The sequence below is a fragment of the Anguilla anguilla genome, chromosome 3, assembly GCF_013347855.1.
Source record: "Anguilla anguilla isolate fAngAng1 chromosome 3, fAngAng1.pri, whole genome shotgun sequence".
Taxonomy (NCBI): domain Eukaryota; kingdom Metazoa; phylum Chordata; class Actinopteri; order Anguilliformes; family Anguillidae; genus Anguilla; species Anguilla anguilla.
Window position 1 is genome coordinate 14,233,810 of NC_049203.1, and position 17,635 is coordinate 14,251,444.

At 48.9% G+C, this 17,635-nt stretch overlaps 1 protein-coding gene across 3 annotated transcripts in view; it reads right to left on the reverse strand.

Annotated features, from left to right (window-relative positions):
• Window positions 1-2,336: 2,336 nt before the first annotated feature.
• The window catches only part of n4bp3 (NEDD4 binding protein 3), a 36,484-nt gene continuing 21,185 nt past the window's right edge, over window positions 2,337-17,635 (reverse strand). For all 3 annotated transcript variants that reach the window (XM_035411864.1, XM_035411866.1, XM_035411865.1), the window contains exons 2-6: window positions 10,740-11,198; window positions 8,980-9,570; window positions 7,990-8,232; window positions 4,509-5,961; window positions 2,337-3,443 (exon numbers count right to left, since the gene is read on the reverse strand). In XM_035411864.1, coding sequence (XP_035267755.1) covers window positions 5,422-5,961; window positions 7,990-8,232; window positions 8,980-9,570; window positions 10,740-11,165 — 1,800 coding nt within the window. In that variant the 5' untranslated portion in view covers window positions 11,166-11,198 and the 3' untranslated portion in view covers window positions 2,337-3,443; window positions 4,509-5,421. The remainder of the gene's footprint in view (window positions 3,444-4,508; window positions 5,962-7,989; window positions 8,233-8,979; window positions 9,571-10,739; window positions 11,199-17,635) is intronic.

Here is a 17,635-nt window from a genome sequence, read left to right on the forward strand (position 1 = left end):
ATGTGAAGTTCCAAAAACACACACGAGAAGCAATTGCATTTTATTCCTAACGTGTGAATCTGCACGGTATTGTTAAGCATGTTTCAGCGATTGCGTGCAACAAACAGGATAAGTGAGTTTCTGTGTACACCTTGAGACACTAGACACCACAATGGCTGCATACCAAAACCAGGCTATTCCTAGGAAGATCTGAAGAGCCTTAGGTGTCAGGACACCCAAGTCCATTGATACGATTTTTATTTATAGCTCTTTTTCTGTAAGGTTTCATGTTTTATTTAATGACCGGCTGAGCTTTGAGATGCTCCAGCCAAACTAGCATCCCAGGCGCCTGGGAGTGGAGCAGCTATCCACGACTCTGCTCACTCCTCCACAGGTTAGATTTATTGGATGGCTCTGTTAGGCAGCTCTCCTCTTGGCAGATTAATGCCTGTGTACACAACCTGCAGGGATTTTGTGTTTCCTTATTTCAGGGTAAGTATTAAAAAGACAGAACAATGCATAACCTCGAGTCATCGCATAATTTAGAGTTAAGCAGCTCTGGGATTGCTGTTTTCTTGTGGAGCGAAGCAGAGGAGGGCTGGGCAGGGAGGGGAGGGGAGGGGAGAGGAGGGGGGTTCCCAGATTTAGGGCCTGGGTAAATGCAGCACTGCAGAGTTTTCCACAGCAGCTGAATCCCACCCAAACAGAACGGAGGAGGAAGAGAAGACCAGAGAGAGCTACAGAAGTTGCGGTCAGCTGTACACAGTGTGTACACCCCACCTAGGGATAGGACAAGCTGCATTTTAATCTTTTTTTATGGGTGGGTGGGAGGGTGTGTGCAGGCTGAAACACAGAGGCTGCAGTCCTCCTTCAAACTCCCGCTGGCCAGTGCTCAAAGCTCCGCTGGCTACAGCAGAGCCTCATTTATTTAGCTCAAGGAGCCAGTTGCTCTCGCCCTCAGCAGCGCACATTCAAGCACTCAGATAACGCTTTTGCCCCTGCCCCTGATCACCTTAACCCAGCCCGGTCTCTGACCCATTCCTGCCTGCTCTGCTAGAACACTTTATCAGTGTGTGCCAGACCTGGGTCATGTGCAATATATACTTATTCTCTTCAGCTGCTGGCAAAATTTGTAAACACTTCTTAGGGATTCCTGATGATGTTTTTACTGGACCAAGAGATGCAATTATATGAAAGCAGAATCTTGTTCTTTATGTTGGTGAAAATGGTGTTTTTCCTTTAAAATGATTACTGATCTGCAAGAATCTCGGCAGCTCCCTTTAAATATTGGACTGGGCACTCCCTCTGGGTCTACCTTTTCCAGTTTCCATGGAAACACCTGTTCCTTGAGCACATAAAGGCCCTCCTCTGTTTTCACAAAGGGATGACCTCTGACCTGCAGAGTCCAAACATGGAGGAGAGGTATGCGAGGAGGAAAGTGGGAGGAGCCTCCAACAAGCGCCCAGGAAGAGGAATGCCAGGCTCACAGGAGTCAACTTGTCATTTAAAGAGAATCCACTCGTAGCTGTTACTCCAAAAACACACTACAGACCAGGCACTGATCTCAGGTAGGTTCGGTCAGTCAGGCACAGGATGTTGTGGATGAGGCAGTGATTTCAGTTAAGCTCATTGTACAGAATCACTTGTAAAACCAGCTTTTTTCATCCCTTTATGGAGGGTGTGGCCAACAGAGAGAGACCCGGTCCCTTTCATCATACCGAACTCACCGTGATAGAGAGGGATTTCGCAGGTCACAACATATTGTTAAAATGTGGTGAAAAATCCCCACAAATTACTGTTGACTTACTGAATTACAACACATGTGGCTACACACCTAGGTGTGTTTGTGAAACTGAGCACTCTAATATGCCAGGCTGTCACATGACCAGGAATATGGCGAGCAAAATAAAGATGTGAGATTTGGCAACTTTGCATGGCTCTGAATATCGGTGACTCAATGCTTAACTGTGAGTGCAGTGTTTGTATAGGCAGGCCATGGTGTTCACTGTTACCAACTAGAGCAACGGGATTATGGCAGTTTAGTGCCATTTCACTTTGTGTTTAGTGTTTGTTTTATCTCTTCAGTCAGCCTTCTCTGTAGCTTCTTCTCTACCACGCCAAAAGGAAATATCAGGTCACCCTGGACTGTGGGAGATAATTTAGTTACTGGATTGCACATAAGAGTCTTACGTGAGTGGGTGGCACAGCCGTGATGTAAAAACATTGCAGATTTCAAAATAGGGGAATTCCAAAACAGGAGGGAAAATAGCCGAGCAGAGGAAAGGTGTGTAGACTGTGCGAGTGCCACATTAACTTTTCAATACAGTCAACAACAAAAAAACACAGTGAAAATGACATAAGCTTGTTTTGTCGGTTAATTTATTTCTTTGTAGATTGTCACAATAGCGCGGTTTCGTGTTCATACATGCGACCAAAGAATGGAGTCCAGGTCCAGGAAGAAGTGGCTTTCAGTTCAGCGTAAATACCTTGCGGTAGCCTGGCCATGCATTCGTTTACTCACTCGTTCATTTTGTTAATTCGTTCGTCCGCCCTTCCGCCTCCACTGAAGAGGGCGAACGCCACCCACTCCGGCCGCAGCCACCGTATGCGGTCAGGCCCCCCGCCCCGAGGCTGACAAAGGGTCGTTTTTGGTACGAGTTCCAGGTTCGAGAGTGTCCTCTGTGTCGTTCAGCTCCTTCACGGCCCGTAGACAGAACAGCTCCGCCCCCCAGGAAAGTGGATCAGGGAAAAGGCTCCTTTACAGATGCTAATGTGTTTGTGAGTGAGTGTGTGTGTGTGTGTGTGTGGGTCGGTGTGTGTGCGTGTGTGTGTGTGTGTGTGTGTGTGTGTGTATGATTGTGTAGAGATCTACAGAGCATATGCAAAGTGCATTCCACACCAAATACCTTCAATTATTAATGAGGGGCCATTTCACAACGGGAGCAACGAAAAGGAGAAAGAGGCTGCTAAAGACACCGAATCCAACAGAAGAAAAACTCCCTTTGCAGAAGTTCCCCATCCGGAAAACCTGCGGAAAATTTAACCCCAAAACACACGTATAAAAAATAATAATATTCAAATAAAGGCAGAAACGAAAGGAATAAATCCGTTTCCTGTACACAAATGTATAAATACTTATCAATCGAAATATTGGATTAATGAACATATGATACACTTGTAGGATTGTTTTCAGTAGTCACAGTATAATTACTCTACGGGCTGCAGGGTCAATCAGGACATTAAGCAGCCTGGGTCGATGCTTTCTACCTATGTGCCACTCTGATGCCCACGCTTTGTGCCCTCACTATGCCCTACTTGTGCCACCATCACCAAGCTCTACGCTTTCCCCGTGTGCCCTTTACTGTGCCCTATGCACTCCCTGTGTCCCCCCAGTACACCCTACACACTCCCTGCATCTCTCGTTCACTACACCCTCCCTGCATCACTCACTCACTACACCCTCCCTGCATCACTCACTCACTACACCCTACACCCTCCCTGTATCACTCACTCACTACACCCTCCCTGCATCACTCACTCACTACACCCTACACCCTCCCTGCATCACTCACTCACTACACCCTACACCCTCCCTGCATCACTCAATCACTCACTACACCCTCCCTGCATCACTCACTCACTACACCCTACACCCTCCCTGCATCACTCACTACACCCTCCCTGCATCACTCACTCACTACACCCTCCCTGCATCACTCACTCACTACACCCTACACCCTCCCTGCATCACTCACTACACCCTCCCTGCATCACTCACTCACTACACCCTCCCTGCATCACTCACTCACTACACCCTACACCCTCCCTGCATCACTCACTCACTACACCCTCCCTGCATCACTCAATCACTACACCCTCCCTGCATCACTCACTCACTACACCCTACACCCTCCCTGCATCACTCACTACACCCTCCCTGCATCACTCACTCACTACACCCTCCCTGCATCACTCACTCACTACACCCTACACCCTCCCTGTATCACTCACTCACTACACCCTCCCTGCATCACTCACTCACTACACCCTCCCTGCATCACTCAATCACTACACCCTCCCTGCATCACTCAATCACTACACCCTCCCTGCATCACTCACTCACTACACCCTACACCCTCCCTGCATCACTCAATCACTCACTACACCCTCCCTGCATCACTCAATCACTACACCCTACACCCTCCCTGCATCACTCACTCACTACACCCTACACCCTCCCTGCATCACTCAATCACTACACCCTACACCCTCCCTGCATCACTCACTCACTACACCCTCCCTGCATCACTCAATCACTACACCCTACACCCTCCCTGCATCACTCACTCACTACACCCTACACCCTCCCTGCATCACTCACTACACCCTCCCTGCATCACTCACTCACTACACCCTCCCTGCATCACTCACTCACTACACCCTACACCCTCCCTGCATCACTCACTACACCCTCCCTGCATCACTCACTCACTACACCCTCCCTGCATCACTCACTCACTACACCCTACACCCTCCCTGCATCACTCACTCACTACACCTTCCCTGCATCACTCAATCACTATACCCTCCCTGCATAACCGTTACAGAATCACTCTACAATCCCTCCACATGTCGCCTCAATATCCCCTACATGCTCCCTCTAAAAGAGACATGACAGGGTGAGGTATGAGAGGAAACAGGTGTGACAGGGTGAGGTATGAGAGGGTGAGAGCAGAGGAGTGAGAGGGTGCAGGTATTTTTAGAATTTAAAGCTGAAGCACACAGCAGTTTCTTACAGACCAGCAGTGGCATTATCTGGAGCCTGAGCTTCACAGGTACACAACATGAACAACATCCAGATATTATTTAATAAAGCAACACCGCTAAACACATTTCACTCGGATCTAATAGGCCGAAAAAAATCCCAGTAAATACGAGCTTCAGAGGGTTCCTCGGGAGAGTCTCAAATGTGTGAATCACAGATCAAAATAACAAGAACATCATACAGCCCTTACTTACATAACTAAGGCTAGCTTAAAATTACATTTCTCCTTGCTTATTTTTTAAAATCTTCAGAACATAAAATAAAAACGGATGATTAATGCTGCTGGGCAGCTCGTTAGAGGAATCACTGGAGAGCCCAGCCAGAGAGTGAGCGGGGTCATTCACTCGCCCAAATTCATCTTCATCCCCCGTGCATCTCCTCCCGTTCATACCTGTGGACACCAGTTTCCATGTGTTCTGTGCACTGCACTGTGCATGTGCCTCCAGGACAAACCTTCATGCACAGAGCCACACCAACAGTGTCCTGCATTCATTATTCAACTAAAAAAGGCTGCAGACATCAATGGGGGTAGTCTCTTCATGAGATGGGGGATACAAATGAATACAGTAGCCTTATGTCCTGATTGGTTGGCTCTGGTATGCCTTGTGAGGTCACAATCAGATTTCGGACGACTCGATCCTCTCAATCCAGGGCAGGCCTGGGGGCAGTCTGTCTCCTCCCTCCGCCTCCCCGTCCCCGGCCCCGCCTCCTCCCCCGCCCTCGGCCCCGCCCCTCAGCTCGGCCAGCTCCCTCTCCAGGGCCTGGTTCCTGTGGAACATATCCAGGTAGCTGGCCTGCAGCTCCTTCTGGTAGCTGATGACCTTGTCCTTCTCCGCCTGCCAGGTGCGTCGCTCTGCCTCGAAGGCGGAGGCCTGCGCCTCGCTCTGCCGCCGCTCCAGCAGCAGCTCCGCCCTCAGGCGCTCCTCAGCCCCGCCCCCGGGCCCCGTCCCCCTGGCCTCGGCCCCACCCCCCGGCCCCTCCCCCTGCAGGGCCTGCTGCAGCAGCTGGATCTGAGCGTCCTTGGCCCGCCCCTCGCCCCGGGCCTCGCGCAGCTGGGTCTTCAGGTGGAAGATCTCACTCAGCTTCTGGGCCACCTCGGCCTGGGCGTCCCGCACCTGCTGCTTCAGCAGGGAGATCTCGCCTGACTTCTGGCACACCTGCAGGGAGAGGGCGGAGTTACAGCACGGGGGTGGAGTTACAGCACTGCCCCAGCACAGACTGAAAACCAAACTGTTCAAATGCATCTTGACTCAAATTGCCTGAAACTTCAACTCTGAGAATTGACCCTGCTTTGAATACCCTTGGATGACATTAAACACTATTCCCTCAAATCAAGTTGCCTATGATGAGTGTAGTAATTGCAAAATTAAATTACATGACATCACATTTAATCACTACACCCAGCCCCCCCTTCGTGGGCCTCTTTACCCCCCGAGACCAGTGGTAACTAAAGCCGCGTTTCCACCAAAATTACCCGGAACTTTCAGTCCCAGGAACTACTTTACCAGGAACTAAAAGGTTCCTTCAGCCAATGGTTGTCTGCGTTTCCACCGGGGTCTAAAGTACCGCGAAGATTAGGCAAATTAGCCCACTGACGTTGTCGTCGGTCCATCTGTCATATGATTTCTTCTGTAACCCCATACTATCACCGAAGTAGCCTATATTATTTTCTAATAACCGGGACAGCCCGGAGGGGTTTATTCCACTTATATACAACGGGTTACCAACTAATGACTATATATGGTTACTTTTGTATTTATTGATTTTCATATATCCTCTCAAACACATTCATTAACAGCAGAAAACATGCACACGTTGTAAACAATTTGCTGTTTTTTTACTTTCTCGTCGTCAATTCCATATAGGCTAATCGCAAAATGACAAGAATAGAACGAAAACTCGGACTTGCGTGAAAATGTAAATTAGTAGTGGTAAAGCCACCGTTTGCTTTCCTTCGAAGTTACTGCTAGCCGAGCAGCGAAGTGTGCCCTCCAGATGCGAACCATGCACCATAAATGAGTCCATAGTCTTCCTGGTCTTTTCGTGGAATTGAAAAATGGCAGTAAAATTGAGTAAAATTACGGCAGTCTGAAAAAGCTAAAGGGAAGATTACTAGAATTAACCTGTTATTTTACCCGGATAAAAAGTGCGGAATGTGATTTCCAGTTTGCTTGTACTGTATCACCAATGTTAATTATGCAGAACTACCGCATACCTCACATAACTGTATCAAACGTTTTGAGTCAATTACAACGGGCTAACAAAGAAAATCCGGAAGAAAATATTCAGCAACCGAATTAATCCGTTTGAATGTTTTGGTAGCCTACGTAATATGCTGTCCCAGCACGAATGCTTAGCATTTTATAAAACGAATACTAAAGCAAGAAAAGAACAGAAGAGCACACGTTATAATTCCAAGACGTTGACAGGCTATAACCAAAAGTAGGCTACTGCGCCGCATAACATACAAGTTTGATTTGAAGTTATTATGAAAATAAATTGGTTTGCCGCTGCATATTTTCAAACATGGCGGGTAATGGCGGAAAATAAATACAACACAAATGCTACGAGTACTCGACCAATCAGAAATGTTCAGCGCTGCAAGCTCCACCCAAAAGGTTCCTGTACTTTCGGAAAGTACTACCCCCCGAGCAGGAACGTTTTGGGGGGTAAAACAAAGCCCCCAGAACTAAATTTAGACCCTAGTTCCTGCGGTGGAAACGCACTGAGTTCCTCAAAAGGTTCCTAGTTCCGGGGTATAGTTCCTGCGGTGGAAACGCGGCTTAAGAGATCTACTGCCCTGTAGGTTTTCAATACAACCCTAACAAAGCACGCCATTCAACAGCTAAAGATCTACATTGAGCTGCTAATTAGAAGAGTCATGATGGGGGTCTCCTGGGAGCTTTGGAGCCTGGGTAGGGGTCCTGGGATCAGAAAAGGTTGAAAACCGTTGCCCTAGACCTGGAGATGGGCACAGGGCGTGCTGGTTTTCGTAGCTACTCAGTTGAGGCAGCTGATTACACACTTAACTCTCCTCACCCGTTCTCTTAGGAGCCAATTTTGGTTGCTGATTTTAGGACGGAAAAAACCAGCAGACCCTACAGCCCTCCAGTACCCTGTCATAGACTCTAGGCCTGATCAATACCCCCCCACCCCCAAACCTCCCCTCTTCTCCTCCTCCCCACCTCCCACTGCGTCTCCTCCAGTTGTGGGTGCGGCTCCTGTGGGTGGCCTCCGGGGGTACGGTTCTGCAGGGCCTCCAGGTCGTCCTGGAGACGGCGGCGCTCCTGCTGGACCTTGTACAGCTGCAGCTGCAGCGAGCGCGTCGACCGCTGGGCATGCTGGGATACCTGGCGCAGCTTGGCCGCGTACAACCTCCTCAGCTCCTCCACCTCCTTCTCCCACAGCCTCTGCTTCCCCTCAAACACCTGAGAAAGACAGGAAGGGAGCAGGGAGAGAGAGAACGGGTGAGAAGGTTGAAGCAGGGTTAACGTTCAACTTACCATTTATAAAGGGCTTCTCTAGAACTCCAAACACTCCACCCAAAGAGGAAACAGAGCATTAAGCACCTGCTTTGTGTTCCCCTGAACACCTGGTCCAACCTGCCCAGCCGTAAACAAGTGCAGTCATTCAGCACTGTTGAGTTTCCACTGCTCATTGTCCTGACCAATCCTTAGGAAATCCCAGCAGCACTCAGTCACACGCACGAACAAACACTGATGACATCACCCAGTCAGTCACTCTCCTTTGGCAATGCTGTCTGAGGATTCCAGAGCTCACAGCTCTGTGTGATAGCTCACCTGTGTGACCTCTGTGACTGCTCTCCTGTGTGGCAACTCCGTGACTGCTCACCTGTCTGACAGCTCGTGACTGCTCTCCTGTGTGATGGCTCTATGACTGCTCACCTGGGTGACCGCTCTGTGACTGCTCACCTGTATGACTGCTCTATGACTGCTCACCTGTGTGATGGTTCTGTGACTGCTCTCCTGTGTGATGGCTCTGTGACTGCTCACCTGTATGACCGCTCTGTGACTGCTCTCCTGTGTGATGGCTCTGTGACTGCTCACCTGGGTGACCGCTCTGTGACTGCTCACCTGTATGACTGCTCTGTGACTGCTCACCTGTATGACTGCTCTGTGACTGCTCACCTGTATGACTGCTCTATGACTGCTCACCTGTGCGATGGCTCCCTCGCTCTCGTCCAGGTTCCTCCTCATCTGCTTCAGCTCGTGCTCCTTCTCCAGGAGCCGGTCCTCCAGGTCCCGCACCACGTCCTCCAGCGACTGCGACAGCTCGTAAGGGGGCGGGGCCTCGCTGCCGTACACCCGCAGGCGGCCCAGCGCCGGCATGCCGCCGGGGCAGGAGCCCTCGGTGGCGGTGGAGGCGGAGGCGCGGTCCAGGGAGCCGATGTGGTCGATGTGGCCCATGGAGGCGCTGATCTGGCCCAGGTGGGGGCGGAAGGGGGGCCGGTACGGGGGCAGGCTGTTCATGGAGTTGTGCCCCGAGTCCGACATGCTCTCCTCCTCCTGGCTCAGCCCCCTCGCCGCTGCCAACGGGGCTTTGGCCACGCCCCCCGCGGCGTGGCGCGAGGGCGAGGAGGAGGAGGAGGAGGTGGAGACCCCCGCGGAGGCCACCTTGGCGAAGGTCACCTGCAGCCCGTTGGACAGACCCGAGTCCAGATCCTCACTTTTGGAAGGGTAGAGGTTCTGCACCGAGCTGAAGGTCTTAGGGGTGACTGGCTTGAAGGCGGAAGGCCTGAAACGAGACTTTGGATAGGAAAGAAAAAATAAATAAAAATGTATCCATCAAGAACTGGCAGATAAGGACAATATCTAAAAACTGCATTTATTAAGTGTAATATAACTGCGTAATTGTGGGTTATTTCACCCTAACCCACAAGCTGATGTAGCACTAGAAGCTTGTCCTTGTGCCAGTCTTTAGATACTGCACTAACACGAGTTATGATCAGTATGTTTTTACCGAGGATGCCAATTAGTAAAGATGATTGTTCGCCTCAGGATATATTGCTGTTGCTCATTTGCCAGCTGTGTTCTGTCCTGTCATTTCTAAAGCTTTGAATGTGGGGATCTGCAAAATTCACACATAAATAAACCACATCATAAGGACAATAACAATTATTCCAGGCCAAAGAGTACAGAAAAATAAATGACTTATACGAACAGCACGGCCATTTGTTATTCCAGCAGAAAATGTATAATCCACAGGATAGTTTATTAGTTCAATTTCCATAGTATATTTTAAGGGGAATAAAAGACAAAATTAGCCTAAAGATCCTGTCCCGTTACAGTGGCGATGCAGCAGAGTATATTGGCAGCGTGAGGAACATGAGGAATATTAATATTTCTGAATATTAAATCACGGGGCCTTGTGAGAAATGGCACACTGCTCCACTGAGACCAACGCTCCTCTTCTTCTCCGTTAATACGATCCATTTCATCTGCGCATTAAGCCGTACAGAATATGAGAAACAATTATGCCGCAGCCATAAATCAGAGACGCAAATAAATAGGCCCATTTCAGCATTTCCATACAACTGCGGAGCCGGCTGCAGAGACATCCATTTTTATAGATCCCGTTGTTTATGTTATTAAAGAAAAAAGGCTGGGCTGCAGTCCTGAGGAAACTTTTCTTTACGTATCGTTTCATATCCCAGGGGTTATGCGTATACTATTTTTGCATAGAAGCATGATATGCGAGTGAAAGTAGTTTTGTTTTGCCTCACAATATAATGTAAGGCAATGTTTTGCTTCACAATTTTTGTCTTTTTCTATTGAGGGTAGCAGCTAATAAATTCTTAGCCTCTGAAGGCAATTGCATACCTAAAAGCTACTGTTATACTGCAGGCTACAATCCTGCGCTGAGCTAACCCTGAAATGAGTAGAAGAGAACCAGGCGCCGCCGTGCGGTTCTGTACCTTCTCGTACTTGCCCCCGATGGGCAAGGAGTTCTTTCCCAGGTCGAGCTCGCGGGCGTCCTTGTGGTAGACCTTGCTGTAGACGTTCTCCTCCTCGCGGCCGTGCTCCCTCTTGATGGAGGAGATGGAGGAGATGATGTGCTTCCCGCTGGGCTTCTGCTCCTTCTTGGCGATGTTCAGGTAGTTGAGCAGCTCGCGCTGAGTGAAGCCCTTCCTCAGCGGGCCGTCCTGCTGCCGCGCGCTCGCCTGCGGCCCCGCCCGCCCGCTCTTCAGCCGCTCCGGGCTCACCTCCGGCCTCTCCACCAGACTGCCTACACTTCCCATGGTGCAGTGGGAAAGGAGAGGCGGGGGCTGGGCGGGGTAGGGGTCTCTGAAACGCCGGCTGGGAGTGCAGGACAAAGGCAGAGTCTGGGTGGCTGTGGCCATGAGTCACACAGAACAGTGGGCCCAATGGGGATTCTGGGAAGGAGAGGAAATGACATCATCATGGATAAACCCCGGCCACCTGTGATGTCTCAGGGCCAGTGTGTACACTAGCTGACACTCACATTAAACGTTTCTATTTTTAACAGAAAATAGCAACAAAGGGCAATAACATTTCACACTCATTGGCAGAAAAACGTTACTCATTTAAAAAAATGTCAGTCCTTAAGGTGGTAACAGTGTGTAGGTCAGCACCAGTCAGCGTTCAGGGCAGTAATGGTCTGAAGGTCAGAAATCGAGTTCAGGGCAGTGATTAGCCCACATTCTGGATGGGAGCAGTTTTTAGGTCAGTGGTCAGGCTAGTAAGGGTCATAGGTCAGGCCAGTAACGGTATCCTATGTACCCTCACACCAGCTAAAGGCTGGTGTGAGGCTGCAAGTCTGTACTGCTCTATCTCTCCCTTCCTCGGTCCATCTGCCCCTTCTCAGCGACACCGCCTGAGCCTCCTTTTTATTTATACTCTAATTCCTCCTCTCTATTTTTGCCTTTATTTTCCACTCTGGTGACCTGATTAACAGGCGATCACAAGAGCTTCATTTTCACACTGCGACAAAGCTTTCCCTGCCACGATCAGCACTGGCTCTGAGGACGATCTGCTGGTGAAGAAGAACCTGGTTTGACAGGGTTCTGCCAGGGCTGACCAGACGATAACGACCTAATAAGAGATTAGTGCAAAGGCGCTTAAAACAAAATAAATGTTCTAACAGGGATTTAAAAGACGACAGTTAGAAATGAAAAGTGTTCCACAGTACCTGCATTACACACACAAACACACATACACACACAGACACGCATGCACACACAAACACAGCTCTGTAAAGATGTCTACCCCTAAGAGCCAGTTAAGGCACTTAACTGAAAACCATGAATTATTATTTTAATGTAGTTTCCATACCATACGGTTGCCTCCTTCCTTCCTACTTTGCCTAACCTTCCTGTGCCCTCTTTAAGTGCTCCAGGAAGCAGAGGCTGCTAAACGTAAATGAGAGGCAGGAACGAGGGGGGGGGGGAGAAATTTTGGCCGGGCCCCCGGACGCGCCCGCTCTCCTGGCCAGACCCCCCGACGGCGAGGGCCAGGGGGAGATGAGGTGACGCGCTGACCGGCGGTTTGTAAGCCCGTTGCGTAACCGGCGCTCTGGCGATCCGGCGGTAAACCCCGCTCGGCTGGAGAGGAGCGGCAGGGACAGGCGCCGCAGTACCGGCGACCTGCCGGGGGATTGAGGGGGAGAGGAGAGAACTGGCCCACGCTGAAAGCTAACTGGGACACTTTGGCTTGATTTAGACTGGGAGGGGGGCAGACTCAGCCATCAGCTCACGCACTGTTCCTATTCTGCCAGGATCACAGAGATATGGCACAAACCTGGGGGGGGGGGAGGGTAAGGGTGGATACTGTGCCCGATACCCCCCCCCCCACACACACACACACACACAAACACACACACTCTTTCTGCTTCATGTGTCACTTGCATCCTTTCTGTCTGTTCCCTTCACATACACACACATTTGAGTCCAGATAATATACCAACCACCCTCTGTCTCTCGCCCTTTTTTGCCCTTCTGTTACTAAAGCGCTGCTTTTATTTTTATTTGTACAGCAATTAAAATGAAACTGAAGACTTGACTCTTTATCCCCCTTCTCAAATAACATTTTTTTCAAATTCTTCTTATTCTCTCACTCACACCCCCTCTCCTCTCCCTTTCTCCTTTTCTGAAACTCTCTCCTCTCAGTACTTCTCTCTCCCTCCCTCTCATTCAGTCTCTCTCTTCCCCTCTGACTCCGCCCACACTATTGAGCTCACACCTATAAGGAGCTCCATCATATCACCGTAAGGCTTCCGGGGGCAACAGCTACTCATGCCAATCTAGTGCAGACCTCCCACTGAGCAGCTTAATCTGTGCAGCATCTGACAGTTCAAAGGAAAACCTTTCACTCAACACCACTGTCAACAGGTCAGGTTTTATCAAGGTTTGAACATGGGGGAGGCATTCTTTCTGCTGCATGGGTCTACTCACATCACTGTATGCAGATTCATTTTGTTTCAGGGAAATATGATTCTTACTTGACAACTAGGTAGCCTAAGGAAACATGAGACGAGCACACATTCCTAAGAATACACTCATTCACGCTCTATATGGAAATCAGGATGAGATCACAAACACTAACATGACCACCTGACATGAGGTGAACCAGTTATTTAGTCTACTGAGTTCTGACTACTGTAGGTACCAGAACTAGGTGCTCCACTTTTAAAAGGCTTCTTCCCCCTGGAACCAGGCTGGCTCATTGTACCCCTAGGCCCTGGCGCATACATTTTAACTGTAAAGTTGGAACCAGACAGCTACATTGTACTACTGCCCAGTTTTGTGAAAAATCTCAACATGACATCATACATTATGACATCATGCCCTGCAGGTCTAGCTGCAGGTAGAGCAACAAAACAGCAAGAGCAGCAGCTAACAGTCGGCTCTGGCTCCGCCCTGTGTGAGCCTAGCTCCAGAACATGGGCATGAGACTCAACGCACCTGTCGTTCACATGGGAAACCTGTTGTTTCCACGAAGAAAACAACATGCAGACAAGCAGACAAGGGCTACTTTGTTGAAGATAAGGCTCTTCTGGCTGACCAGTGAAAGCTAAACCCCCACACTCTGAGAAAGCAGGTTTGTTGACACTTGCTTCCAGGCATTGTGCAGCATGGGAAAAAAACACTAGCAGTAAGGGGTGAACCACTCAGGAGGAACCAGTCACTCTGGACTGACCCAGACTGGTCCGTGTTCCTCAGTGTGAACAGGTTTTGGTCGAGTCCAAAGTCAGCAGAACCAGCAGGCTACTGTGGAGCGGTTCTGAAACCAGTTCAAACCCAGAGGCTCAGACAGGCTAGGTCAGATCCCTTCTCGTGTTTTCAAAACAAAGCAGTGACCTCTCTGTTCAGCCAACGCCCTGACACACCGGGAAAACATCCCTGCCCACCTGAAAAGAAGGGGACTGGCACACAACCACACTGAGCCACAACATAGAACCTCACAAACCTTTCACACAGCCGAATAAGCCCAGTATAAGCTTTAGTTTGATGTTCAACCTGACATCCAGTGAAAGACAAATCAATTGACTTTATAAGCAATGGTATTTGTGTTTATATAGGAAGAAAGAGGCATATATTCAGTGTATCCTTCATGCCTGAAGGCTGTCAATTGCTCTCATTGGATGTAAAAACTAAGGCTACAGTGAATGGGTATATTAAACTGCCCCCTGAGGACAATTGACCTCTTGTTTTCAAGGTTTTCTAAACGCTTTAGGCCTATTTATTCCCTCTTGTGTGGCGCTGTGTGCTGAATGCAGTCCCATTCTTTCCAGAACATTATTTAGAAACCCCAGTCCTGACAAAACACGGAGGCCATTTTCCTTCTAACCATGCTATTAATCTCCTAAAAACAGATTCTTTTCAAACATTTTTATCCCGTTTGAAGGGCTGGCAGGACAGACGCAATCGATTGTGTTTACTCTGAATTACACCACGTCAGGCAGCTGCCCGGGGGGGGGGGCTGGGGTACAAAGTTATAAATCTGCTGCTGGAAGCATATGACTGAAGCAAACTTAGGTAAAATAAACATCGGAGATGCCATTATGGACACCAGTAAAATCGCTGCAGATCCCTGATTTTTTTTATACACGCACAAAAAATACTGGGGCCGTATCGAGAGGGGCTAATAGCTGAAAACATTCTGGTATTTGATGCTGACGTTGTGGCTGATATTGCTGTATGACACAACATGCATGTGTCAGAGGCAGCGCATTTGATGCTCCACTGATGCTATGAATGAAGTGAAAATGTCACATATAAAGTAGCCTAATCATTGTAAATGGAATCTCCCTTATTTATTTATTTATTCATTAACTATATATATATATATATATATCTATATATATATATATATATATATATATATATACAGGCTCACAAGCAAAGCTATTTGAACTCATTAGCTCTTTAAACCCTCTGCTTGATAACAAAGCATATTGAAATATTTTAGTAAACAAATACAATTTGTTACATTTTACATTAGTTGATGTCTATGCTCTTCTACTTCTTCCTATAATTGGGAAACTTGGTTGTAGTTTGTAATTGTGCAAGCAAGGCATTGGCGTTGACATCCGCCAATATCTCCAGACAAATACTGGCTAAAGATATCAGCCCGGAAGCATCCAGACTATTCTTTTACCAATATTAAGAACAAATGTCCTCATTCATAAGATTGTGCTTTTTTTTGTTGGCAAGGAAAGTTATTTCTCCGGGATCTGCAAGTTCTCAAAGTTTACTGGCCTCAAAAAAGCTAAAGTATATCAAATACATGTTTGACCTTGTCGAGGCAGAGCGATGTTTAGCTCTGTTCCGTGTTCCAGAATTGCATCTTTCAGGGCACGTAGACAACGTTCACCTGCCTGTCCTTCACACCTGTCCACTGGAGCCGTGGGATTTATGGAACGACTGCATCCCGACCAATCAGACGCCTCCTGTGTTTGAGGTCATTAATGACAGCGGGGGGGTTGCTACGCGTGGCCTGAGGGTTCTGGGTAAACAGTGATGCGTGTATTCAGCACTCTCGAGCGCTGACTCAGCCTCTCCAGCTCCTCCACCTCAGCATCCGAGCTGATGACTCCTCCGTCATTCCGAAGTGCAGCTGGAACTCAGCGTTCCCACAATGCAGCTGAGCCGCAGCCACGGCGCTCCCTCACTCACAGTCGTCTCACCGTCGACCGCAAGGGCCGTGTTTTCACAGTGCCGCCTGACCGCGGCCATAATGTTCTCGCGCTGCTGCTCAACCGCGACACTTTCTATCAAACTGACAGGCCAGCCCGTTCCAGCGTGAAGCCATACACAAAGATTCCTGCAGCTGCACACACAGGTCAGAGGTCAGAGTTCATACACACCCATCTCAGGCCACATCCAAAAACTCTAAAAGTGACATCCTGCCATCCTTCCTTTTTTCATTCACCTGATCTATAGTGTGTGGACAGGCTGAAGCAATATGGCAGAAGCCTCACCAAGTCAATCAGCAGTTATTTCCGATCAGTGAAATGACTCAGGAAGGAAGGGAAGACATTGCTTGAGAGTATTTTTTGACAGGGCCTCAGATTCCCAGTGGTGCCATCTTCTCAGATACTGAAACGGCACTTCCTCTCTCCATGTTTTTACACACTCAACCGCCCACAACAGGCCCCACTCCAGCCCCAGATACCCGCCACTTTCAACTCCCACAATGCAACACTCCGGGAGATGAGGTCACCACTGCACACGGCTTACCAGCACGTGTGGGGGAGAGGAGAGGGAGAGAAAAAAAGGGACAACGAAAGATAAAATGGGAGAGAGAATGGACGGTAGAGGGGGAGTTAGGAAGAAAGAAAGGGAGTGGGCAGAGAGAGGGAGAGATGGAGAGAGGAGAGATTGAGATCCTCTGCATTCCAGTCATGCTTTCATAAATGAGTTCTGACTCGTTCTCATGACAATAAAATTACACCTCTGAAGATGCCCCCTGAGTGCTTTCTGGAATAAGCACATCTACCCTGTGATCAGGTAACTGGACACCTGAGTATAAACAACCAACAACCACATACTCCCTTCTCCTCCCCCCTCCACTCCACACACTTCCCCAGCCCCACTTCGGTTTTATAATACCCACGCTGCTCTGAAGGAATCAAGAGAAGTCATGCCAACAAATGTTAGGAGGATTCAGCCACACACATGCTTACACACACACACACACTCACACACTTCTGGGGCTATGCAGGGGAGGTCTGCTCCAGGGCTGGACCTGTGGTTAAAACGCTGTGTCCCCGGCCTCCTGACCCAGTCAGGAAACAGCAGGAAGTGAGGCGCAGGAATGGGCTTTCAGACGTGCAGCTGCGGGTCTGTTGTTTCGGTAAATATCCAGTGGTATGAGTGTGTAAATAATGCATCACATTTTTTCACAAGTGGAAAGCAGTATAATACGCCAGGCTGGTTCCAGCTCTACTGTATGAAAGGGGTATAATAAGCCAGCCTGGTTCCAGCTCTACTGTATGAAAGGGGTAGGCTATAATAAGCCAGCCTGGTTCCAACTCTACAGTGGGAAAGGGGTATAATGGGCCAGCCTGGTTCCAGCTCTACACTTTAATAGTGGCAGCTGTAATGGAGTGCTTCCCCCAACTGTTTCAAGGAGTAAAACATATTAAAAAATGTAAAAAGTAAAGGTTTCAGGCAGAAAGAAGAGCTGGACGTGATAGATATGAGATCACATGATTCACACCTGCTGTGAAACCACACCCTGAGCAGAAGCACAACGAGCACCTCTTATAAACTGTTCCAAAGACACTTCTCCGAAAAGCCGAAAAGCCAAGCCTGGTCTCTGGCTGCGAGTCTGGTGATAACTGCACATG